Source organism: Athene cunicularia, assembly GCF_003259725.1.
Source record: "Athene cunicularia isolate RWA chromosome 18 unlocalized genomic scaffold, athCun1 chr18_part1, whole genome shotgun sequence".
Taxonomy (NCBI): Eukaryota; Metazoa; Chordata; class Aves; order Strigiformes; family Strigidae; genus Athene; species Athene cunicularia.
Genome location: NW_020799123.1, coordinates 4497332 through 4518481, shown reverse-complemented (window position 1 = coordinate 4518481; position 21150 = coordinate 4497332). Strand labels below are relative to the sequence as shown.

Here is a 21150-nt window from a genome sequence, read left to right as displayed (position 1 = left end):
GTGTGTATCTGTGCCAAGTGAAGACCAATGCCATGACATACCTCCTGCCGTGACATTTTGTAGTAAGGCTGGAAGCAGGCATCCAAACCATGTTCCTCAGCCAACGCTGAGGGCGTTACTCGAGATCCAGAAACATCCCCCATACTGTCACAGCACAAACAGTGAGTAGCCCAAGCACAGAGACCAGCACCACCAGTAACACCAGTCTGTTGGAAAAAACTGATGAGCAAAGGAGAGAACCCCAGAGCACAACCTGCACTTAAACAGGCCCTCCAGTGGGTGTCCCAAGAGGTGAAGAGGTATGAAAAGCAGAGCCAGGAACAGCCCTTCTGGATTGAAACGCTGCCTACGGCCCTTAGCTCTTGCTGCACAGGGGAGTGGGGAGGGAAAGGTTTCCTGGTTTGTGGCCAATACTGCTGTTCCTCTTACGGAGGATATGTCTTCCCCAGGGAGTGTTTCAACTGAGAGCACGAGACATACAATTTCCACAGTTCACTTTCCCTCTCCACCCACTGGGAATTTTTCATATTTTCTGGGAAAAAAACACCCCAAAACACAACCACCTGCTCACCAGCCATGGCAGTTTCCAACAGGGCCCCTTTCCCTGGGGAGCAGCTCTCAATACAGATGTCAACCAGACCTTTTTTAGGCAGCTGAAGTTGGGTTTGACCAGTTCTCCACTTGAATGGAGTGAAGAATGTGAGAGGAAAGAAATGGTTAATATATTAGGTGCTGAAGACCACCCCTTCCTGTCTCAAGGGTACACCTGCGCTAAAGGTTGCCTGCTTTGCCTCTATCTTGATAAACCAGTGAACACTTGTTTAAACACAAGCCCTCCTACTGAGCAATTTTGGAGTGGCAGTTTAGCCTTGTCACTCCAAGTTCCATTGACCTCACAGAGACAAGAGAAGCCACAGGGGAGGCGGAAAGCAAGAAAGCAAAAATCACTAAATGCTTCAGGGTTGGGCAGGGGGAGTCAGGGACAAATGGGGAAATGGCAGGTCCATACCAGAAGATCATCATCTCCAGGGGGAGGGGGAAATGTTCACTAGCAGAAGACAGCAGGGAAGGACGAGTGGGTTTACGTGCCCTTCCATCTCCCCGTGAGCTGGTGTTTGGCGGTGCTCCAGCTGTGAACATGGCACTGGCAGGTGATTTTTGCAGCGCTCTGCACCACAGTCCCTCCCGACGAAGCTCTGCCTGCACTTTCCATGCCTGTGGTGACTGAGGGATAATGTCATGGCCCAGGAATAAATCCCATATTCTTGTTCTTTGGCCCATGCTCCCCGGCAGAAATGGAACCAGTGAGAACAATTTGTATCTCCAGCCTGATGTTCAGCTACTCCCCAGCCCCACACCTCAGATTAGCAGCAGCCATTGCCTCCACCCCGGAGGGAGCCTCATCCCAGCCCTGCACTGGGGTGCCAGCATTTCAAAGGGGTCAAATTCCCAGCTTTATCATGACAAATCCCTCACAGCTGTCTAGCAGAGGATCCTGAATCGCTTCTGAAAAGCGGAAAGTATCTACCTCATTTTCCATATAGGAAGTTAGAGCACACGTGTTAAATGATTTACGCAAGGATACAAAGCAATTTAGTGAAAGAGCAGGAAAAGGACTCCAACAGCCCAGCTTCTAATTGCCACAAAATCATCCCCTCCCGGTGCAGCTCAAATCCCAACTCACTGATAAATAAAAGCTGTGCCAAAAAGTGCATCTGTTCAGGAGAGGGGCACTCAGATGCTTTTGGAAATGTAGTGAGAAATATTTATCTATTTTCACTGAATAAAATCCCTCCATATATACACATACCAGAATTCACTATCCTCTGCTGCAATCCTCAGCAGTATTTGCCTTTTTACAGCCCAACACAACTGCAGAACCGTGCCTGCTTCTGGAGGTGCAGGTCAGGCTGGTGGGCGCAGGGAGCTCCCGAGGGACCCCCAACCACCAGGGCTGGGATGAGCGATGCGTCTGTGATGGAGGTTTGGGCCAGCAGGAGGCCAGCAGCCCTGCAGCCTTCCCCCCCAGCAGCCAGCTGGGAAGAGACAGCTACACCAACACCACCACCTAATGGCACGGGCAGCCCCCCTGGGCCAGGCTTTGGGGTGAAAGCAGCAGCCTCCAGCGTGGTTGCTGCCAGGGGTCAGTGCCTCCCACAACTCTGCAGCAGCCTTTGGCATGCAGGAGCACAGTGCACGGCCAGCATGGCCACTTCCCATGGCTGCACAGGCCACCCCCTGCTCAGGACTGGGGGTTCCACAGCTGCCAGCAGCAGGTCAGCCCCACCTGGCCCATGGGCACCCATGTTCCCAGCCCTGAAGCAGGCCTGGGGATGGTGCTGAGTCACTGGGAGTGAAAGACTCAGATGTAAGACTGAAGCCTCTGGGGATGATGATATCCGCCCTTAGCCCACTGGAAACCAGTGACCGAGATTGCTGGGATACAGCTGTTGCTAACCTCACTTGAAATGCAGGACATCTCCCTCTGGGATCTTGCAAAGTCAGTTCAGTAACCTCAGTCACCTGGCCCAGGAAGGTAGATATTTCTTGGAGGCATTCAGGTGGTTAGTGAAGCCAGCTGAGATGCTTCTTACACAGGGATCCCTCCACATATGCGCTAAAAAAGCAGCAAGGAGTTTACAGGGTATAGGTTTGCAAAGGCCAGCTAAAGCAGTTTTAAAAGCCTCTTCTCCCTCCTTTGCAGGTGGTGTAGTCAAGGAAACAGGTCTCTGGACTGGGAAGTGGGAGATCTGATGCTGATCACTTGCACAGCCCCAGGCAATTCACTGTCTCTGTACAAGTCATCAGGACCTTGTCTTCATATACACTCACAGCAGTCATTACCCCAAACCTCCAACCAGAGCTGGGGTCCCTATAGCACTGTCACAGCAACAGAGCAGTCCACACAAAACACTCCTGGGTGGGAGGAAGCACCACCACAGTCTGGGACAAACCTCCCAAGCCAGGATTCCCACCAGGCCAGGTACTAGCAGCACAATGTTCTGTGTGCCCAGCCCTGCTTAGATCAGAAGATCTTGAAAGTTCTTTGCTTGTAGACTGGGTAGAGCCAGGGACCAGCTGGTACAACAGCTCATGGACTGGTCAGCACCAGGTGCTTTCTGTGGAAGGTGCAAAGATACAGACCCTCACATAGGACCAGGCTGTTCCCCTGATCTCAGAGACCTGCCCAAACCTCAAAGTCCAAGCAAACATCTCAGAGACAGCAATACAGAGGGAACTCATGACTTGATGTAGCTCATGCTCTACCCAACGCGGCTGCTCTAACCAGTCTGATGGTAAAGCAGAAACGGGCCCTGGGCTCAAAGCCTGACTCCCAGTCCTGACCGAGGTTTCCCAACCTGCAATTTCACATCACTCAACTCCCCAGGAGCTGCCTTCCAGCTTCCTAGGGATCCCTCAAAGCAAGCATCCCTACCAAGCATTCAGGATTTTAACTCTTCCCATTTGTCCCCCTAAACCACCCAGATGGACTCAAGCACACACTGCCCTTGACAAAGGCTCTGGCTCTGTGCTGTGGACACTGTGAGTCCCTCCATCCAGGTTGGTGCTCCCTGTTACAGCAAGGGATCAGGCGCTCAGAAAACACCCAGCAGCCACCAAGCACGTGCTCTCAGCTCCAAAACCTGCAATGTCAGCCTTCCTCCTCATCAGCAAGGTCTTTCTTATATCACCAAAGCCCCTGTTCCAGCACCATGACCAAGAACTTAAATCGCATAGCCCTGAAAAGAAAAAAGCATCTGAAATTAATAAAAAAAAACCCATGTTCTGCATTCATGGGGGAGGAAAGGAAAGAGCATTATATGCAGGCAAGCAGCGCCAGCTGGCAGAGGGTGGGCTGCCAGATCAGGGGTGCCACAGGCATGTACAGATGCTGCCCCACGCTGGGAAGCCACAGAGGGAGAGCCCAGCATGGGGGGAGTCAGGCAGACAGTAATTTCTGAATATATGGACCAATACGTTTATTAGCAGCCACATCAGAGGGTGCCCACATTTCTGTGCCTTGCCCCCACTTCTCCAAACCTGATAACATTCAGAAGAATCAACATTTCAGACAACAAAAGAACCAAAATACAAGTATTTCTCTGCTTCAGTGCACCAGAGATCAAACTTGGTTGTCTTGATGATACAGTTTAATTTTCCAAATCTGCCAGCCAGGAGTGAAATGCAAACACACCTTTATTTCCAGAGCCTCAAGATACAACCTTCCTGCCAGTTCGTGGTTAAATCTGCAACCTGGAGATGTTGTAGAGCTAATGCGGGCTCCCCCACAGATCCTGCAACCAAGCAATCATGCCTACCAGTTTCCAAATTGGTTTCACCCAGAAACCAGAATTTGCTCCAAGAATGACTGCTTTAGTTTATAAGGTATCTGCTAATGATGTAATCAAAAATTAATACCTGTTTATGTACCAACAACTTCACACGGACGTGCACCAGGCCAAGGAAAAAAAAGAAAAACATCTCCATTTTAATACAAGGCAGAGTGGAAACAATCAATCACTGGAACAGCCTCTCCAGGGACAGAGTATAGTTCCCATCGCTGGAGGTTTTTCAAGATGTGATTGGACATGGCGCTAGATAATCTCATCTAGGCTCCCTTTCCCACGAAAGGCTGGCCCAAGTGATCTGAAGTCCCTTCCAACCTGGGCTGTTCTACGATTCTATGAAAAAATGCACTTTCAGGTTTATTGCGTGATTATTGCTTGTAAAACTAATCCATTTTATTCACCTGTAAAATCATACCCATTCTCCCCAAGCCACAAACCAGAGCTGTTTATAAGTTTCTAACAACACTCTTGGCATCAGCATCCCATTGCTCATTTGAACATTACACTGAAGGCCTATTTCACTTCAGCTGCCACTCAAACAGCAGCTCCATCCAGCAGCAAGGGCTCTCGGCCTGCCTGTGCTGGGGATGCGGTGCCCGGGTGCTAGCACAGGACAAATAAGTAGAACAGCGGCAGCCTGAAGTGCTAGAGGAGAGGCAGAGACTGTGCTGTATCCCACTCAGAGATGACCACAGGGAAATTAATTTTCAGTGTTGGCACTTCGGAAGGAAGCTGCCCTTGCAAACAGAGCTGTTGGGAAGCAGCAGTGGGCATAGCCCAAGAAACTCAGTGTAAAGGGGTCACTGTCCACGGACATCGGTTAAGTGTGTATGTGAGGGGTGCTGTCTCCATCAGCTGCTCAGAGTAGCCATCAAGCACTAGTAGTCGGGGTGGAACAGCTTCAGATCCCAATGCACACATCTGTTTTAGAGACTCATGACTCCCTTTGCTGCAGTGTCAGAACAGCGTTGAGTTTCCAGCTGCAGCCCTGAGCTCCCCCACACAGGCAGGCAATGCCATGATCCCCCCTTCACCTACACAGAGCTTCAGCGCAGAGACCCAAACACCAGATTCTTACCCAAAATCAAAGGCAATGGGGGCACAAATGCCTCTTCCCAAAGACTTACAGAAAATTTGGGGCAGAGCAAGAAATTTCACCTAAATGTTCTCAGGTATGACTGCTCCTAAAATGGGACTCCCCAACCACAGCGCTCATGGCATGAGGCATTGCTGCTCTCTAACAATTTATTCTGTCCATTAGTTACAGCTGCAAGTACCGCATGGAGAAGCCAACAGGACATAGATATTGTGCTTCTGAGATCATTAAGGCAACAGAAGACATGTGTTGACCCAGACATACTTCCCTAACTACGTACTTGCTTCTACTCAGCATTATGGTATGCTGGACCTTGGAAGCGCCCTGACTTGCATGAGAAACGTCCTCCCTCACCCCAGCAGCATGGGAATCGCTCTGCTGGGAGGCTCCGAGTCATCCAGCAAAGCACAAGGCAGGAGGGCAGACAGCAAAGAGGCTCCTGCCCCGGGGTTAGCCAAGTTCAACAGAGCAGTGTCAAGAAGAGTTACCTGTGCTGTCAGGTGAGAGACAAGTTGTGCCCCACAGTGGGATTGTATTTAATGGACATGAGTAGAAACTCCAGCAGATTTAAGAGCAGACATCAGGGAATGGATAATGCTTCATACCTTGACATGCCTCAGACAACTGCGGGAATGCATCCGCTGGCCAGGCAGGAGCAGGCAGCCAAGAGCAGGCTGGAAGCAGCACAGAGCACGCTGCAAACACAAACCTCTGCAGAGGCAGCTTCACAGCGTTGTGAAACCCAAACCCTTCCTTGAGAGAGGGCCTGCATGGATCTACTATTAAATGAGCCAAAACCCGCAGTCACAACAGGTTACTACAGAACAACTAGGATGAAGGTAAATGCTTGAACAAGAAACTCACGTGAAAAAAAGCTGCAGGTAGTTTTTACAGTGCATTGCATGCAAGCCCACAGCCTCAGGGGACAGGGCATCCCACTCTGCAGCTGCCACAGGGGTCAGCACCAGGCAGGGACACAAGCCGTGGGACACTGACAGCAGAGGGGAGGGCCAAATACTGAGCAACAGACACCAGCAAAGTCAGGACAGACAGGAAAGGTCTCCCTGTGTACCAGGGCCAGATGAATGCAGTGGGATCTAACAGGAGGTAGAACCATCCAGATTGTAAATGCATGATCCAGTGTCCCAGGTGTGTGACATCTGCAAGCCAGATGAAAAAGAAAAACGTCTGGTAAAACAGGGTGTATAGCTGTGAGAAGACCCGAAAAAGAAACACACCAGGCTTTTATCTGCCATTTCCTAGGAACAGCAGGGACACCAAGATACTGAGCAGAAAAGATAGTGATCAGAAGCAACCCCAAACCCCTCTGCCCTGCTACATGGATTTTAAAGATTAACTTCTGTTAAAAAAATGAAGAAACAATCACATTCCCTCCCAAAAACCCTTCACACCTCCAGCATTCACATACAGGGTTGCTACTTTCCTTTCCTGCTGCTCAGTCCCGGCACGTGGTGCTTCCCAGGTGGCTCTGAGGACCACTGAAGATGCTCTGTCTTGCTGCATTTAGTCTGAGCACCGATGCCTAAGGAGCCTCTGCAAGCTGCACGCTGCAAGCAGGACCTGTCTCATTGCTGCTCGCATCATTTAGGTACATAGTATGATGTATAAAACCATGTTAAACTCTGTACGAATATGCATGCACAAACATATCCATAGTGGATACATAATGGAAAGATTACAAATGATCACCAGTGGGTTAACAAACAGTTCATCCTTCTTCCTGGAGTTCAGCATATTGCAGGCATCTACAGCACTCCCACAGCTGCCTGCTGCTGGGCCTTGCCTAACACATGCCACTCACTACAGTCAGGTGTTACAATCACCTACACATCATCATTTGTTAACTCTTAAAATGAGTTTTCACAGTGCAATTTCAGAAGTGACATGATTAATTTACCTGGGAGATCAGACAGTCTTTCCCATCACAGTTGCATCCATCCTGTCACCCCATCATCACAGTAATGAAAACCCCGCTGCTCAGGGTGCGGCAGGCCCTTACTTTTCTTTTAAGAAGAGGTAAGAGGCCCCACCGTGTTAACAATTAAGGCTTTGTACAAAGATCTGGACTAGTCAAAAGAGCCATCTGCTAGGGAAAGACAGGAGAGCCATCTCCAGGCCGCTGCCACCAAAGCAATCTGGCAAGGCAGAGAGAAGGGGGCAGATGTGAGGAACACAGCAGCCCCAGACCACAGCGCCTAGGCTCCAAAACCATTGGAGAAGGATGCCTGGAAACAAATTAATTTAGAGGTAAGCCTTTTCATGCAGTATTAGCTTGCAGAAATGTGTGAGAGATGGTTTAGCCAGATTAAAAGGGACTAGCAGGTTATACAAGATTGTGTTACTTACACCAGCACTCACAGGCACCACCTGAGACCAGTACCTTGTTATGGAGACTGAGGAGGACCCTCACTGCCCCGGAGCTGGCAGGGAACCAGGTGCAGACCTACAGCATCACCTTGCCCTGAAGCATGAGGTGCCTGTCATCCTCAGAGATGGCATCCTGGATTAGGGACACCGCTCTGTGCAAGAAAGCCTGACCTCTGCCTGGGCAGAGGAGACCCTGCGGGACATGCTGAGCTCCAGCAGCTCTGGGAAAACAGCCCTCAAAGAAGAGGCCAGGCCCAATTCCCACCCACCCTGGGGTGCCCTCGCCCTATCCGGCAGCCCCACACTCAGCTTAGGAGTCAGCTATTCCCACCCACAGCAAAGTATTAATTAAAAGCATGTTTAGGGCCAGAACAGTGATGGGGACGTGGCCCCTAGCACTGCACAGATCTTCTTTCATCTGAGTCATCTTTCGGTTAGTCACTAAAGCCAGAGCCCTGTCTGTCCCACTGCCCATGCCGGGAGCGCTGCCTGCACGGCTGCAGCAGGAGAGCCCAGGGCAGGCTGAGCTCTGCCCCCAGCTCCTCTCCTACCCCAGCACAGCAGGGCCGGAGCCTGCAGCCCCGCGAGACCCTCTGAGCACATCAGCCAGTGTAGCCATAGCAGCAGGACCAGTGTGAGCCCAGAAGCTGGACCTGGGAGCCAACAGTGTGACCTGGTCACATCATCATTTTTGTGCCCAGAATCTTCTTGAGCACGGTTTTCCTTTGTCCCCACCCAAGGAGCAGCTTGCCCTGCCTGTGCTGACCCCTCCAAGCAGGGACCCATGGAGAAGACCCAAGATCAGGTCTTTGGGGCATCTATTCCCCCATCCCCTATTTCATTCTGGAGCTGCACATCAGAAACACCACAGAGATGGCCCGCACAGCCCTGGGGTCCCACACTGCACCCAATCCACTTGTGCTTGAGTGAGTGCAGCGCAGCCACAAGTTCATCATCCCACACCAAGTCCCTGGGCACAACTGCCTTAGGGGAAGGCACACACACGCTTACTGCTGCCTGGCCCAGGCCACCGAGCACATCCACATGCCCTGCCTGCTGCCTGCCTCCCTGCCTGCAGCTCAGCCCCAGCTGAACCACCCCCAGAACAGCTGGTTCCAGCAGAGGTCAGTGAAACATGTACACACCCGGACATCAGCTCTTTCCATACGTGCTCCTGGGGTTAGCAAGGGCTCTTCCACCTTTGCACAACGACACTAGCCCAAGGTCTTCCTGTCCATGGGGTCCCTGGGTGCTGCACGCCCTGGGAGCGGGTGACAGCCAACCCAGGCACAACAGCTCTGCTCCTCGCAGCAGCTGAACACAGTGTGCAGCTCAAGGCTGAGAGAAACCCACCTTGGATGCTTTTCTGGAACAAAGAGCCATGGATCACATCACTAGGGAGACCCCTTTCTCACCAGCAACCCTTTGCAGAGCCCCTCACCACGTCTGTGCGGAGGGAAGGGGCCCAGCGCTGCACTGAGGATGTAACAGGAGATGTGAAAGGCCAAACCACAGTGGGACCAGACCGTCCCTGCCTAGCAGAGGCCTGCACACAGCAGCAGAGGCTATCCAGCCCAAAGCCCCGGGCCGCTGAAACACCCACCAGGCTCTGAGTTATGAGCAGCTCTCAGGAATGCTTTGAAGTGGCTCAAACCAGAGGAGAAAGCACAAGCAAGAGAGATGGAGAGGGACGAGACGGTGCCATCTGCACTCTCCAGAGGCAGTGGGGAACGGAGGGTGCTCCTGCAGGTAAGTCCTCATCCAGGGGCACCGGGTGCTCTCAGCACGTCCCCGGACGGGGCCCAGTGGCTCTGGTATGGGCCAGTCATGGCAGCAGCTTTCTCTGGCCACAGTTTCGCTCCACCCTGGCTTGAGCGTTTCCTCTCATCCCTGCGGTTTCCCTCCCAGCACCCGATGCCCAGCAGCCGGCTGGGAACGCCCAAGAGAAAAGGCCTCCCTGGGCCTCGTGCCTCCCTGGGGCTGCCGTGCTGGAGGGGGGCGAGCTGCCACGGGGGCAGGAGGAGGGAGACCCCCCCGCCGGGCTGCAGCACACTGCCTCTGCCAGTTTTGGCACCGATACCCTCCCTCGCTTTCCCCTCCTTGATCCTGGCCATCCTGCTCACGCATGCAGGGAGTGAGCCTCGTAGGTGACACCGAGCCGCCTGTCCCTCTCCCTGCTGCTAGAAGCAAATGGTCACAGTCGTGGCCATCCCACAGCAGCTCGCTGCAAAACCGCTCCCCGACAGCTCGACGTACCCGGGAGCAGTTTTGGAACCACTCAGACATGCACCATTAGGCGGGATTTACAGGGAAGCTGGGGAATTAAATGGAGTTATTCATTCCTCCGCTCACCCCTCTCCATTCCCCCCCCACGCATGGCCAACAAGGTGAAGCACACACCGGGTCACCGGCCACCGACCCCAGCACCGTGCAGGCAGCAGCCACGGGACACGCAGGCAGCTCCTGCCCGGCCAGGCAGGCAGGATGGGAGGGCAAAAGCCGGGGGAAGATACTTTGGCAAGCAGAGAAAGCTGAACCACAACACACACACACGCACACACACAAACTCAGGAGCCAACCTTCAGAGCAGAAACGCGTCTCCATGCCAAAAGCTCGGCTATTTTCCTCCCTCTTCCCGGCTCGCAGCTCTGAGCTAACAGGCTCAGCATTCATCCCCCCGCGCTGTGCGGCACATGGGAGCAGAGGGGGGGGAGAGAAAGACTCAAATGAAATCCAGACCTAGAAAGCAGTTTCTTTTTTCCCCTTCGCTTCCCCCCTCACCACCCCTCCACCCACCCCCCCTACAGCTTCTGCTGGAACCACCTTCTGTCTGGAGGGCTCAGGAGGATGGAAAAAAAAAAAAAAAAAAGAAATGCAGAAAGGAAGCATTGCAAGAAAAGAAATAAATACAGGAATGGGCTGAAATCCACCCAGAGTGGCGGTTTCTCTTCTTAAAGCGCAGAAGCTGCTGGAAAGGCAGGAAGGCAGAGGCAGAATATAACATATTAAAAGATCAATAACCTACCTGAAATCCGGTCCCTCTCCATTACTACAGGATATATTTAGCATCCGCGTGTCACGGCCGTCCCTTTTTTCGGTGGCGTCCCCTTCTTTCCCCCACTCTCCCTCCCTCCTTGCCTTGCCTCCTCCTCCTCCTCTTCCAAAAAAAGCTCTTTGTCTGGTCTAATTTCTTCAATCTGTTGCAATCATGAATGCATCCAAATTACCACATTTCCATGTGCTGATCATATGTTTGTGCTCCAAACTGAAGTAGCTTTGTCTCTTTGAAATGAAAAGGAAGAGTAAGAGAGGAAGAGAAAGGGAGAAAAGAGAAAAAAGGGGTGCATGACCCAAAAAAATCTTGTAACTCCCTGAAATACTCCACCAGGCGCAGGAAAACTGGAAATCCCGAGTCCTCTGTAAAACAGTCTTAAAGCTACAGCATGTGAGTGTCCAGGGGAACGCTCCAGCCTCCACAGCTCCCTCTTAATATCCACCAGGAGATGCTTAAGGAACTTGGCTCCTTGCAATAACAGAGCAAACAACTCATCCAGCTTCTCAAATCTCTCCTCGCTTCCCCAGTCTTATTTTCCTGCTATTTCCTCTATCCCCTCCTCCTTCTTTGGCTCTAGCATTTTAAAAGAGCGCAGATCCTGCGCGTTCCCCACCCTGCCAGGTCTGAAGTTTCGATTCATGCATAAACTATTCAGCTGATGAAGGCTGATTTCATTCCAAGCACAGCATCACGGGCTGCTGCTGCTGCTACCAGGCAGGACCCGAGCGCTGCACATGTTTACTCGCTCTGTGCAACCCGCCAGAGAGCTTCGCCGCCGGCCCTGGCACCGAGCCCCCACTTTGCCTTCCTTCCCACTGCAGAGCGGCAACAAGGCGAGGATTTCTGCAGCCAGCCCAAAAGCGATAGTGAAAGTCTCTGCCCTGGGCAGAAGTTCTTGGTCTTCTCCTTGGTCTCACGGTGGAGCAGAGGTGGGATTTAAGAGCAGTTTTCCTTCCCCATGATGCCCGGGCAGGGCATGGGGGTGCAGAGGGAGCAGAGCTGCCCTGTGGAGCCCGTGACCAGATCCTTCTCTCCCAGCCAGGATGGAGGGCTGCGTGGCTGCAGTGACGGGCTGGCCCGCTCAGAAATTTCCACTTGGCCATCAGCCAGGGCAGGCAGCAGGGACAAGGCACTAGCACCTCCACTGAGACAGTTACTGCACTGCCTGCGGGCACAGCGCTGCCCAAACTGCCCCACATGACCCTCCCGTGTCATCCGCCACCAAATCCTATTGATAACATGGAGCCTGAGTCACCCAGCCAGCTGCGAGGGCACAGGCTCTGTCCCCAGAGCTGGCAAACCAGCCAGCTGGGCCCTGCAGCCCAGAGGAAGGGTGGCACATGCCAGCAGGGAAGGCCAGGTGTGCTGGCAGAAGCCTCATATGCTCAGCACCATACACACAGCATTTTTTGCCCCCAAATGGTCACAGTTCACACGGAAAATCACAAGGGTGATAGCTCTGACAGAGCCTGGCACCTTTCCCCCATAACACGAGCAGAAGGACAAATTGTTTCCTGTCTGGCTGAATAAACTTCAGAGGAAACACTCCAGGTGTTACAAGAACTGCTGGGGCCTTTGGACAACCTGGACCTGCAGCTTTTCGCTATTGTGTGCTTCCCCACACAGCAGCTGATGGAGTATTGCTGTCCCCAAACCAGAGGGAGGAACACAGCCAAAGCCAAGCGGTGGGGTCAGTCCAGCACCCCCAGACAGCACAACAGACAGCAGAATGGTGGGAGGCAGCCCCAGGACGGACCATTCCTTAAGGAAGTTTCTCTCTAATCCCCAGCAGGTTATTCCCTGGGCATGGAGGTTTATATTCCTTCCCAAATTCCTGTTCATTCACTATTTGCTATTAAAGCTCTGCATGTTCCTGCTGCCAGTGCCTTCGAGAGGGGACAATGAGCAATGTTTTCCCATGAACAGTCTGAAACCACGTTTCCTGCCCAAGACCTCGAAGGTGCCGAACACAAAGCAAGGACACGGGGGAGCTGCACAGCCCCATGCAGCACGAAATCCACTCTGCCTCCACAGAGCAGCCTTTATTGCCAAGCTCCTTACACTGGAGAGGAAGGGAAAAGCTCAGGGGAGGTACCAAGAAAGGAAGAAGGTGAATGGAAAGGAAGAAGGGATGGGGGCAGCTCACACATTTCAGCCTGTAGACTTTAACCCATCAAGACCCAGGCAATTAGGACGGACAAAGCAAAGACAACATTTCTCACAGAGCAGATCACCATGAGGCACTCTGGGAAGTGAATCCAAATGATGATTAATACAATTGAACTTTAAATTCATAAAACCTCCAGATAGATGCTCTTATTCAAACTTCCAAGTCCTCAAGCAAATTTTAATGGATTCACTTTAACGGTGCCACTGTGTGTCTCCATTTGAAGCAGTGCTCACCCTACCACAGGTAGCAGTGGCACTGGGGTGTCTGCGTTTGAGAGGGGGGGTGCTTGGCCATGCCATGCCCATGATGCCAGCACAGGGGTTTGCTCCTTTCAAAGGCATAGTTCCAGCAACCTGCATGTTACAGGGCTGGGGGCCCTCCCCCTTGGGTTTTGAGACACTCACCACATGCCTGTTTAAAGGGACATTTGGTTGTCTGTGCATTGTACAAGCCTATCTAGAGAAAGATAATATGTATTGCATTTTCTAACGCTACTGCTAAAAAGGGTTGGGAGGGAAGTCAAGAACATTCAGGGTTTGTGAAAGGCACAGAGAAGACTCTCCCCTGGCTGGGGCTCTCTTCTCAGGGTTCAAGGCCTCCCAAGGGCTGTCTTTTGGCAAAGTCACGAGGAGAAGGAAGAGGCAAGAGCAACTTTTAGGAAACTACCACTCTCTGCCATAAAGATAAACCTTGTTTCTATTTGCAAACAAGAAGCTGAAACAAAGCAAGAGCCCTGCTGCGCCAGCACCCCATGCTTGCCGAGGCTGGCACAGGGGTTCACATGCTTTCCCTCGCCCCACCTCGCAGGTTTAAACATTACCACGGGTGGCAGCCAGCAGGAAGCACTGCCAGGTGCAGAGAAAGCAAGGAAGGAAATCACAAGAAAGAAAGTAAACCAAACCCTGCTCCAGGCTCAGTTTGAATTTTCTCCCTCTCTCACCTTTCCTAGGCTAGCACAGCAACGCCCAAGCCCTTTGCTAATCAGTGAAGAGCTTATTGTGCATAAACTTGTAGATAAGCAGGGAAGGTGTTGTGAAGACAGCACAAGCTCACCCCCAACTGTGGACATGCCACAGAGCCCAGGACATCAGTGGGCAGCCAGGAGGGAATTTAAGACTATTGACACTGTCACCAACCACAGCAGCAGCCACTGTGTTACAGACACCTGCAGGTATTCAGGTAGATGCTATTTGCAGTTCCTTGTCTGTCTCTATGGTGTGATTACCTTCCTGTGGCATTTCATCCAACAGAAGAGTTACTTGCTTTTCTACCCAGTTCTCACTTGCAGTCAGTTCCATAGCCACAGACAGCCACTTCTACCAGCCTTTTAGCAAACCAGCAGGTAGCACCTTGTAACCCCAGCCCTGCTGCTGAGTGATCTGGAAGGGATGAACACTGCAAGTCCGTGCAGGGATCAGAGGTTCAAACTGCATTGACAAAGGTGCCGGGAAGCAGCCAGAGCAGCCAAAGACCTCCAGGGCCTGGAGAGGCAGGAAAAATGTGGATTCAACTAGTTTTGTCACAAGCTCAGCTATCTGCAGTGCTGGTAAACTAGGAGGAGATACAGAGAGGGAGGACAGTGCAGCAGAGCGGAGCATACCTAAATCAAATTCTGTTTAGTGAAGTATTTTCACATAAGGAAGTACAGGTTCAAACTCCAACAGTGCAATCAAGTGTTACTCCATTATATTCCCTCTATGCCATTTACCCCCAGGCTGGACCTAGCCAGCAGATGACAGTATCTGAGACTCTGCTGACTGCTCCAAGAACCTTTCATCTACATTTATATAAGCTTTGAGGACAGGGTAGAAAGAAAACGCTGGCTAAAATTTTCCTTTTCATTAAAAAAAACCCCACCAATCCACCAGATCAAGGAGATCCCCCTCTTTCCCAGGGAGGCACTCACCCTCTGAATGCTGTTGCCCTGCTCTTCGCCAGTTATTTTTAATTTACCTCTCCCCTCCTCCACCCCCCTTCTCCCAGCTGGGCAGACATGGAGCTGCCCTGCCCTGGACCGCAGCTCTTAGTTGATCCACATTTGCTGCCAAGCACTATTTTGACCCTCCCTGGTTATTTCTTATGAAAACCTCTATCTGTTCAATACAGGGGAACATAGATCCTCTCAAGTTATTACTTTTCCCAAACCAAAGACCATGCCCAGGATAGAGTACATCACCATCCAGAAGCATGTATGACCGTTGCAGCAGGGGATTGATAAAATAGCAGCAGAGCATCTCCCCTCCTGCCCAAGCCCACACAGCCCCCTGAGATGATGTCTACACAAGTCTCCACGGGTTGTGCCCCATCCCATGGAGGGATGTATCTTTAAGGAGAGCCCCTGTTAGAGCTCTCCTTCTTGCTGGCTCTCAACTTCTCTGCCTGAAAGCCTCAAACTGCCGGAAATCCCTTGCATATCCTCCCCGGGTTTTCTGCTCACGCTTTAACACTCATGTGCTGAAGTATTAATAGCAGCTGGCAGTGCAAAGTGAAAGGCGAGGCAGGAGGACTGGAGCTCACCCTCCCTGGAGAGCGCAGAGAGTCTCAGATAAATATTAACTCTTCCACAATCCTCCCTTTATGTTTTCCTTCCCGGATTCCTCCCTACCATCAGCCTTGCCCTCTCAATGCTCTATCTTCCACAACTCACTTCCTGAATCCCCAAAATGGGGGTGGGGGTTACTCCATACCTGAAGGTCTGTGGTCACAGCCCACCAAGCAGTTGCTGCAGGGAGGCAGGGTTCCCAATAGTACTGCTGTATTTGCTCTCCTTTTGAACACCACTAGCCATTTGCTCTACAGCCTCCTGCTTCCTGGGCAGGTCACTGCAACAGCTCCTACCTGGCAGAAGAAGCTATCAAGGAGCAAAGTCTTCAAGAGAGTTACCACTTGGGTCTTGCAAGAAGGCAGAGTAAGGGAGGGAAGATTGCACCAAGCCCTGCAAACACCTTTGGGTTCTTTTTTCTGAGTTTAATTAATACGGCAGGACACAGGTTGCATTACACACTGCTCCCCTCCACCATCCTCAGAACAGCGTGCCCCAAGGAGTCCCAGAGCTACCCCAGCCACAGCACACTGAGCCCAGCTCCCTGCACATCACCAGCACTGCAGCAGCAACCAGCTCAGCTGAAAAGCTGCACAATTTCTAGGCACTTTACACAGAGGCAGGACAGGCTTCTGGGAAGCAACACTCTCCTCCTGAGTGTTGAAGCAGCCCCTCTGGTGTTGAGGGGAGACCTCAGCTGAGGACAGACCTGCTGAGATATTTGTTTCATCTTCTTTAGCTGAATCCTTAAACACAGGGATTTTCAAAATATTGTGTCTATTGGGGCAGCTACAGGCAAGGGGCTCGCTCTGCCATGGCTTTCACTGTGTTACTGTACTGCAACACAACAGGGAGATGCTGTCTTGGTGCGATGCAGCAAGAGGACACCCCCATCGGCTTACCTTGCCTTAAGTCCCCATTGCTGAAGAAGGGCCTATCCACTGAAGGGAAGAAAATGCTTGAGAACTGGGCAGCAGACACTATTTTCATTCAGCAGCAGAATTATCCAGGCCTGGACACTTCACTAAGCATCATAACATGCTTTTGACCAGAAATCAAACTATAAAAAAATGAAACCAAGTCAGTCAATCAGGAAAGCTTCTTACTACTAGTTCTTTTCTTCGACCTCACTCATTGCTTTCGCTGCTACCAAAATTTCAGCAGAGACTTTACGTTTGCAGGTCAGCCCTGAACACCTACAGCGCTTTATCCACCAACCCAACTGCAGATTTTCCTTACAAACAAGTCATCTCTGCAACAGAGGGCATGAAAGGCTGCGCTCCCATCTCTTTTGCAGTCCTAGACACAAGATAAATATAGTAAGGAGTAAATCGGTGCTCTCTGCCTAAGGTACAATTAGGGGTTTTGGTAAACGCTAGCCACCGCCGGATGCGCCGGCCTCGGAGGCTCAGAGGATGCCTGTGGTGGGCAGCCAGGGCTCGGGAATTTGTCTCTGCCCACGTGATGAGGGACACCAGACTTTGAGGGGAAGAGGGAAAGTTGAGCAGCCACGAGCTGGTCTGCCAACAAGCCCAAGAGCAATTTGCAAACTGACATTTCAGCAACAAAAAGACAAAAAAAAATAAACACCACAGAAAGATGCATGTATTCAACCAAGAGAAATGTGACCACACACAGCTGCTTAGGTGACCAGCACTGCATGAGCTAGCACATACAGACCAGGTCCAGACACACCAGCCCTCCTTCGTCCTTTGGTTCATTTTTCCCCTGTTTCTAAGAGAAAGGGCATCAGACACCGCACCCTCCCCACACCCTTCCATAGCTACCCCACTCCTCCAGTGCCCATCGACACTTTGGCTGGAAGTGTGACCTTTCGCTCCCCAGCCCCAGGAGGGCTCCTCCCTGCCTGCTCCCCCAGCTCCTGCACAGGCACTGCCCCTCACAGGACATGGGCTGGGGCTGACAGAGGTGATAACAAACATACTTCTCTCTCCCAGGGCAATGTGCTCTTCTCCAGCGCTCTGGGGTTTTTTTGACTTCATCCTTCACAATGAGATGAGACAAATGGGATAAAATCATGTGCCACTGTCACTCCCCTTCCCTGCTCTCCCACCTCCTCTCTGCTGCAGCTGATGTGTGGTTCTTGTGAAGGGGTGTTAGAAGCTTACTCCAGAGAGGCCCGGTCCCGAGGCAACAAATGACCGCCTTCAGTGACTACTGCTCCTGGCCTGGAGGAGTTGCATTCTGCACTCCTACATCCCGTTTCCTCGGGAGGACCCTGTGGACCTTGTCAGCACTCATCAACAAACCCCCATCAGATTCCAGTGAGGGATACCATGATCTTAAAACAGTCAGCAGCTAAAGCCTTCAAACATTACAGAGCATTTTATCACCGGTCATTCCTGAACTACAGATTTATATTTCATTGTCTCTGGTTTCCTCACACCATAGCCCATAGTGCCAGGTGCTGTACAAAGAAAGCATCAAGAGATCTACCTACTCTCCTATTATCCGGTAGCCTTTTGGGACTAAAAGAAACTATATATAAGACTGGAGATGAATCACAGGTTTTGTAAAGGAACAGGACAACAAACCAGTGCTCAGAGCATCCCTTCAACAGCAAACAGGCCCAGGGCACCTATCACTATTCCTTAATTTCATAGCTGTGCACACAAGCGCCTACGCTCCTTCACTCACTGTAAGTAATGCACATCTCTGCTTGAAGCACGTGGGAGCCCCACAGGACTCTCCCAGGCAGAGTGGAGTCCACGTGTCTGTGTTATGCAAGCACAGTCCTCGTGTGTCCGTGCAGGAAACCAAGCACCTTAATCGAGAGCAGCCTTTTTGTTTTAACTTCTTGTTGCCTGGAGCTGGGATTTCTCCAGAGGAATTGTGGAGCAGTGCTGCTGCAGAAGGGGCTCTCCAGGCTGGCTGGTGACCAAGCTTCACCCTTTGCTACTTCAGCCTCACGATGAGAAAGACCAAGAGGACACATGTCAAATGAGGGCTTGTCACTGGGGAGCCCGAGGGGAGCAAGAGGTGCATGTGCGTGGGGACGCTCTTTGGCACGGAGATCTGTGCAGCTGGTGTGACCAGTGTGGTGCTAAAAACAAAGGGGAATAGAGGCTGCCCAAAGAAATTCATATGACCTCATCTAGGGACACATCCAAAGCAATGAGGCTGCAACCACAATTCTCTGGTTAACCCCTCTGCTGCTCTGTCAAGGTGAAAGGCACAGTCTGTGTTAAAAACATTATACTGCAAAGAGATGTGCATCCCCATGGCTTCCAGCTGGACCAGAAGTGCCACACTCACAGCCTGAATCCCAGTATGGCAATGGGAAACTACAAAAGGATGGAATAAATGTCAGGATAATCTGGATCAAGGTTTACAGGAGGGGGTCCCAAACTCAGCTTTCTTCAGATACCGCAATCACATGTAGAGGGCTATGCTGTGTAGTGGGAGTGCCCACGTCTGAGCTGCAGATGTGTGACGGCTCTGGCAGCATTTCCCTGGAGAGGGTGGGGGTGTGAAAACAAACAAACAAACAAAAATCAAAAACCTAATGGTTTTTATAGCACTCTGAATTAGCTTACATAACAGTAATCATGTACACTCAACTAGGGAGCCCCTGGCTTTTGACATTTATTTTGTTTATGTCCACTATTGTGGTTAACCTGCAAGCTCACATCAACCAATTTCTATGTCTTACAGACTCCAGGTGTAAAGAGGAAAGATGACCCTCAGGGCAAGGTGCTAAATCAAGAGATGGAAACAGCAAGATCTACTGCCATATCAACTCTTAACACAATGCATGAATTTGGAGCATCCCAAATTAGAGAACCCTGCTGAAAACCTGTTGATCCTGTTGAAGTGATGATGCCAATTTAAGCTATGCCCACAGCTATGTGTGTTCAGCTGTTTCACCCACCCAGTTACACATCTTTCCATTTCAGTGCCCATGGGGAAGGATCCCCAGATTCACAGGCTATGCCAAAGACAGAGCTTTCAGCTTCTCTGCTGCTCTATTTCCCCCAATTATGAAACAGGAACATCAATAAAACTATTAAAGGGAAAATGCAAGGTTCAACTAGGGAAAAGTAAAATAAGACAAGAACCATCTGTACAAGACACGTAAGACAAGAACTATCTTGTTGAAATTTTCATTTAAGACTACATTCTCTCCACTTGTATTAATGCCAGATACCAGCTCCTGCAGGGATCTCCTGGGCGCCCTGGGAAGCATGGCAGTGCAGTGCCATCATGATCAACGGGATCTGTCATGGTGTAACCCCAGCTGGCAGCTCAGCCCCACACAGCCATCCAATCACTCCCCCCAGCTGGGATGGGGGGGAGAATCAGAAAAGTAAAAATGAGAAAACTCATGGGTTGAGATAAAGAGAGTTTTAACAGGTAAAGCAAAAGCCACGCACACAAGCAGAGCAAACCAAGGGATTCATCCCCCACTTCCCACGGTCAGGCAGGTGCCCAGCCATCGCCAGGACAGCCGGGCTCCGTCACACGTAACGCTGACTTGGGAAGACAAACGCCATCACTCCAAACATCCCCCCCTTCCTCCTTCTTCCCCCTGGTTTATCTGCTGAGCCTGAGCCATATGGGCTGGGATATCCCTGGGGTCAGTCGGGGTCAGCTGTCCCAGCCGTGTCGCCTCCCAGCTCCTTGTGCCCCCCCAGCCACTCGCGGGTGGGGTGGGGTGAGAGGCAGACAAGGCCTTGCCTCTGTGTAAGCTCTGCTCAGTAGTAATGAAAACATCTCTGGGTTATCAACACTCTTCAGCACAAATCCAAAACACAGCCCCCACTAGCTGCTATGAAAAAAATAGCCACTATGAAGAAACTCTATCCAGCCAAAACCAGCACAGGGTCCTCGAGCTTGTGCCCCAAGCAAAAGCTCACAGGCTCACACCATGCCCAGCACCTCTGAGCCATCTCACTTGTCCCACTTGTCCACCTGCTGTGGCTTCTAGTTGTTCTGTCTACCACCATCGGCCTAAAGGGTGGACAAGGTGCTCAAGCTGGTGTAAACACTGAACAGCCTGGCATGGGACTCACTCTGCTTTATACCCAAGAGACAAACTGCCCCAGTGAAGGTTTCATGACATCAGTGAGTACCTCTTTCTAATGCAACCCAAATAGCTGGCCTTGAGCTTCATGCCTCTCTAAATTATGCCCTGTGCTTCCAAAAAAGCACCAAGACAAGTTGTGGTTGATCCTCAGCCAACTGCTGATGATGCAGAAGTGGGGCTGCTAGTGCCCTGTCTTTTTTGGATGGAAAAGCTGTGCTTGCCCTGGACTTGCAGCTGGCCCTGGCAGCCAGCCCCTGCTCCGCTCAGGACAGCTCCACGCAGCCCTGCAGCCAGACAAAGGCTGAAACAGGAAAGATGAGGCACCTGCTCCCCTCCCACCCCTTTGAGACCTCTCATGAACAAAGCACCTGACCCACAAATAACACTGGTCCAGGAGCAGTTCTGCTCAACACAACTGGAAGGCATCCTCCTCCCTGTGGTCACCTACACAGAAAAAACATGCTGGTTTAGCTAAATCAGTAAACTCTATCTTTTTCTGGACC

The 21150-nt window shown here is 51.4% G+C and overlaps 1 protein-coding gene across 4 annotated transcripts in view; it reads right to left on the bottom strand.

The window, feature by feature from the left end:
• Positions 1–21150, bottom strand: part of SEPT9 (septin 9) — a 139726-nt gene that overhangs the window by 88929 nt on the left and 29647 nt on the right. The window contains exon 1 of one of the 4 annotated variants that reach the window (XM_026860937.1): positions 10859–11821. The exons of 2 other annotated variants lie outside the window; for them this stretch is intronic. In XM_026860937.1, coding sequence (XP_026716738.1) covers positions 10859–10880 — 22 coding nt within the window. In that variant the 5' untranslated portion in view covers positions 10881–11821. Of the gene's footprint in view, positions 1–10412; positions 10552–10858; positions 11822–21150 lie in introns of those variants that run through there. One more of the 4 variants, XM_026860934.1, reaches the window with a different exon arrangement.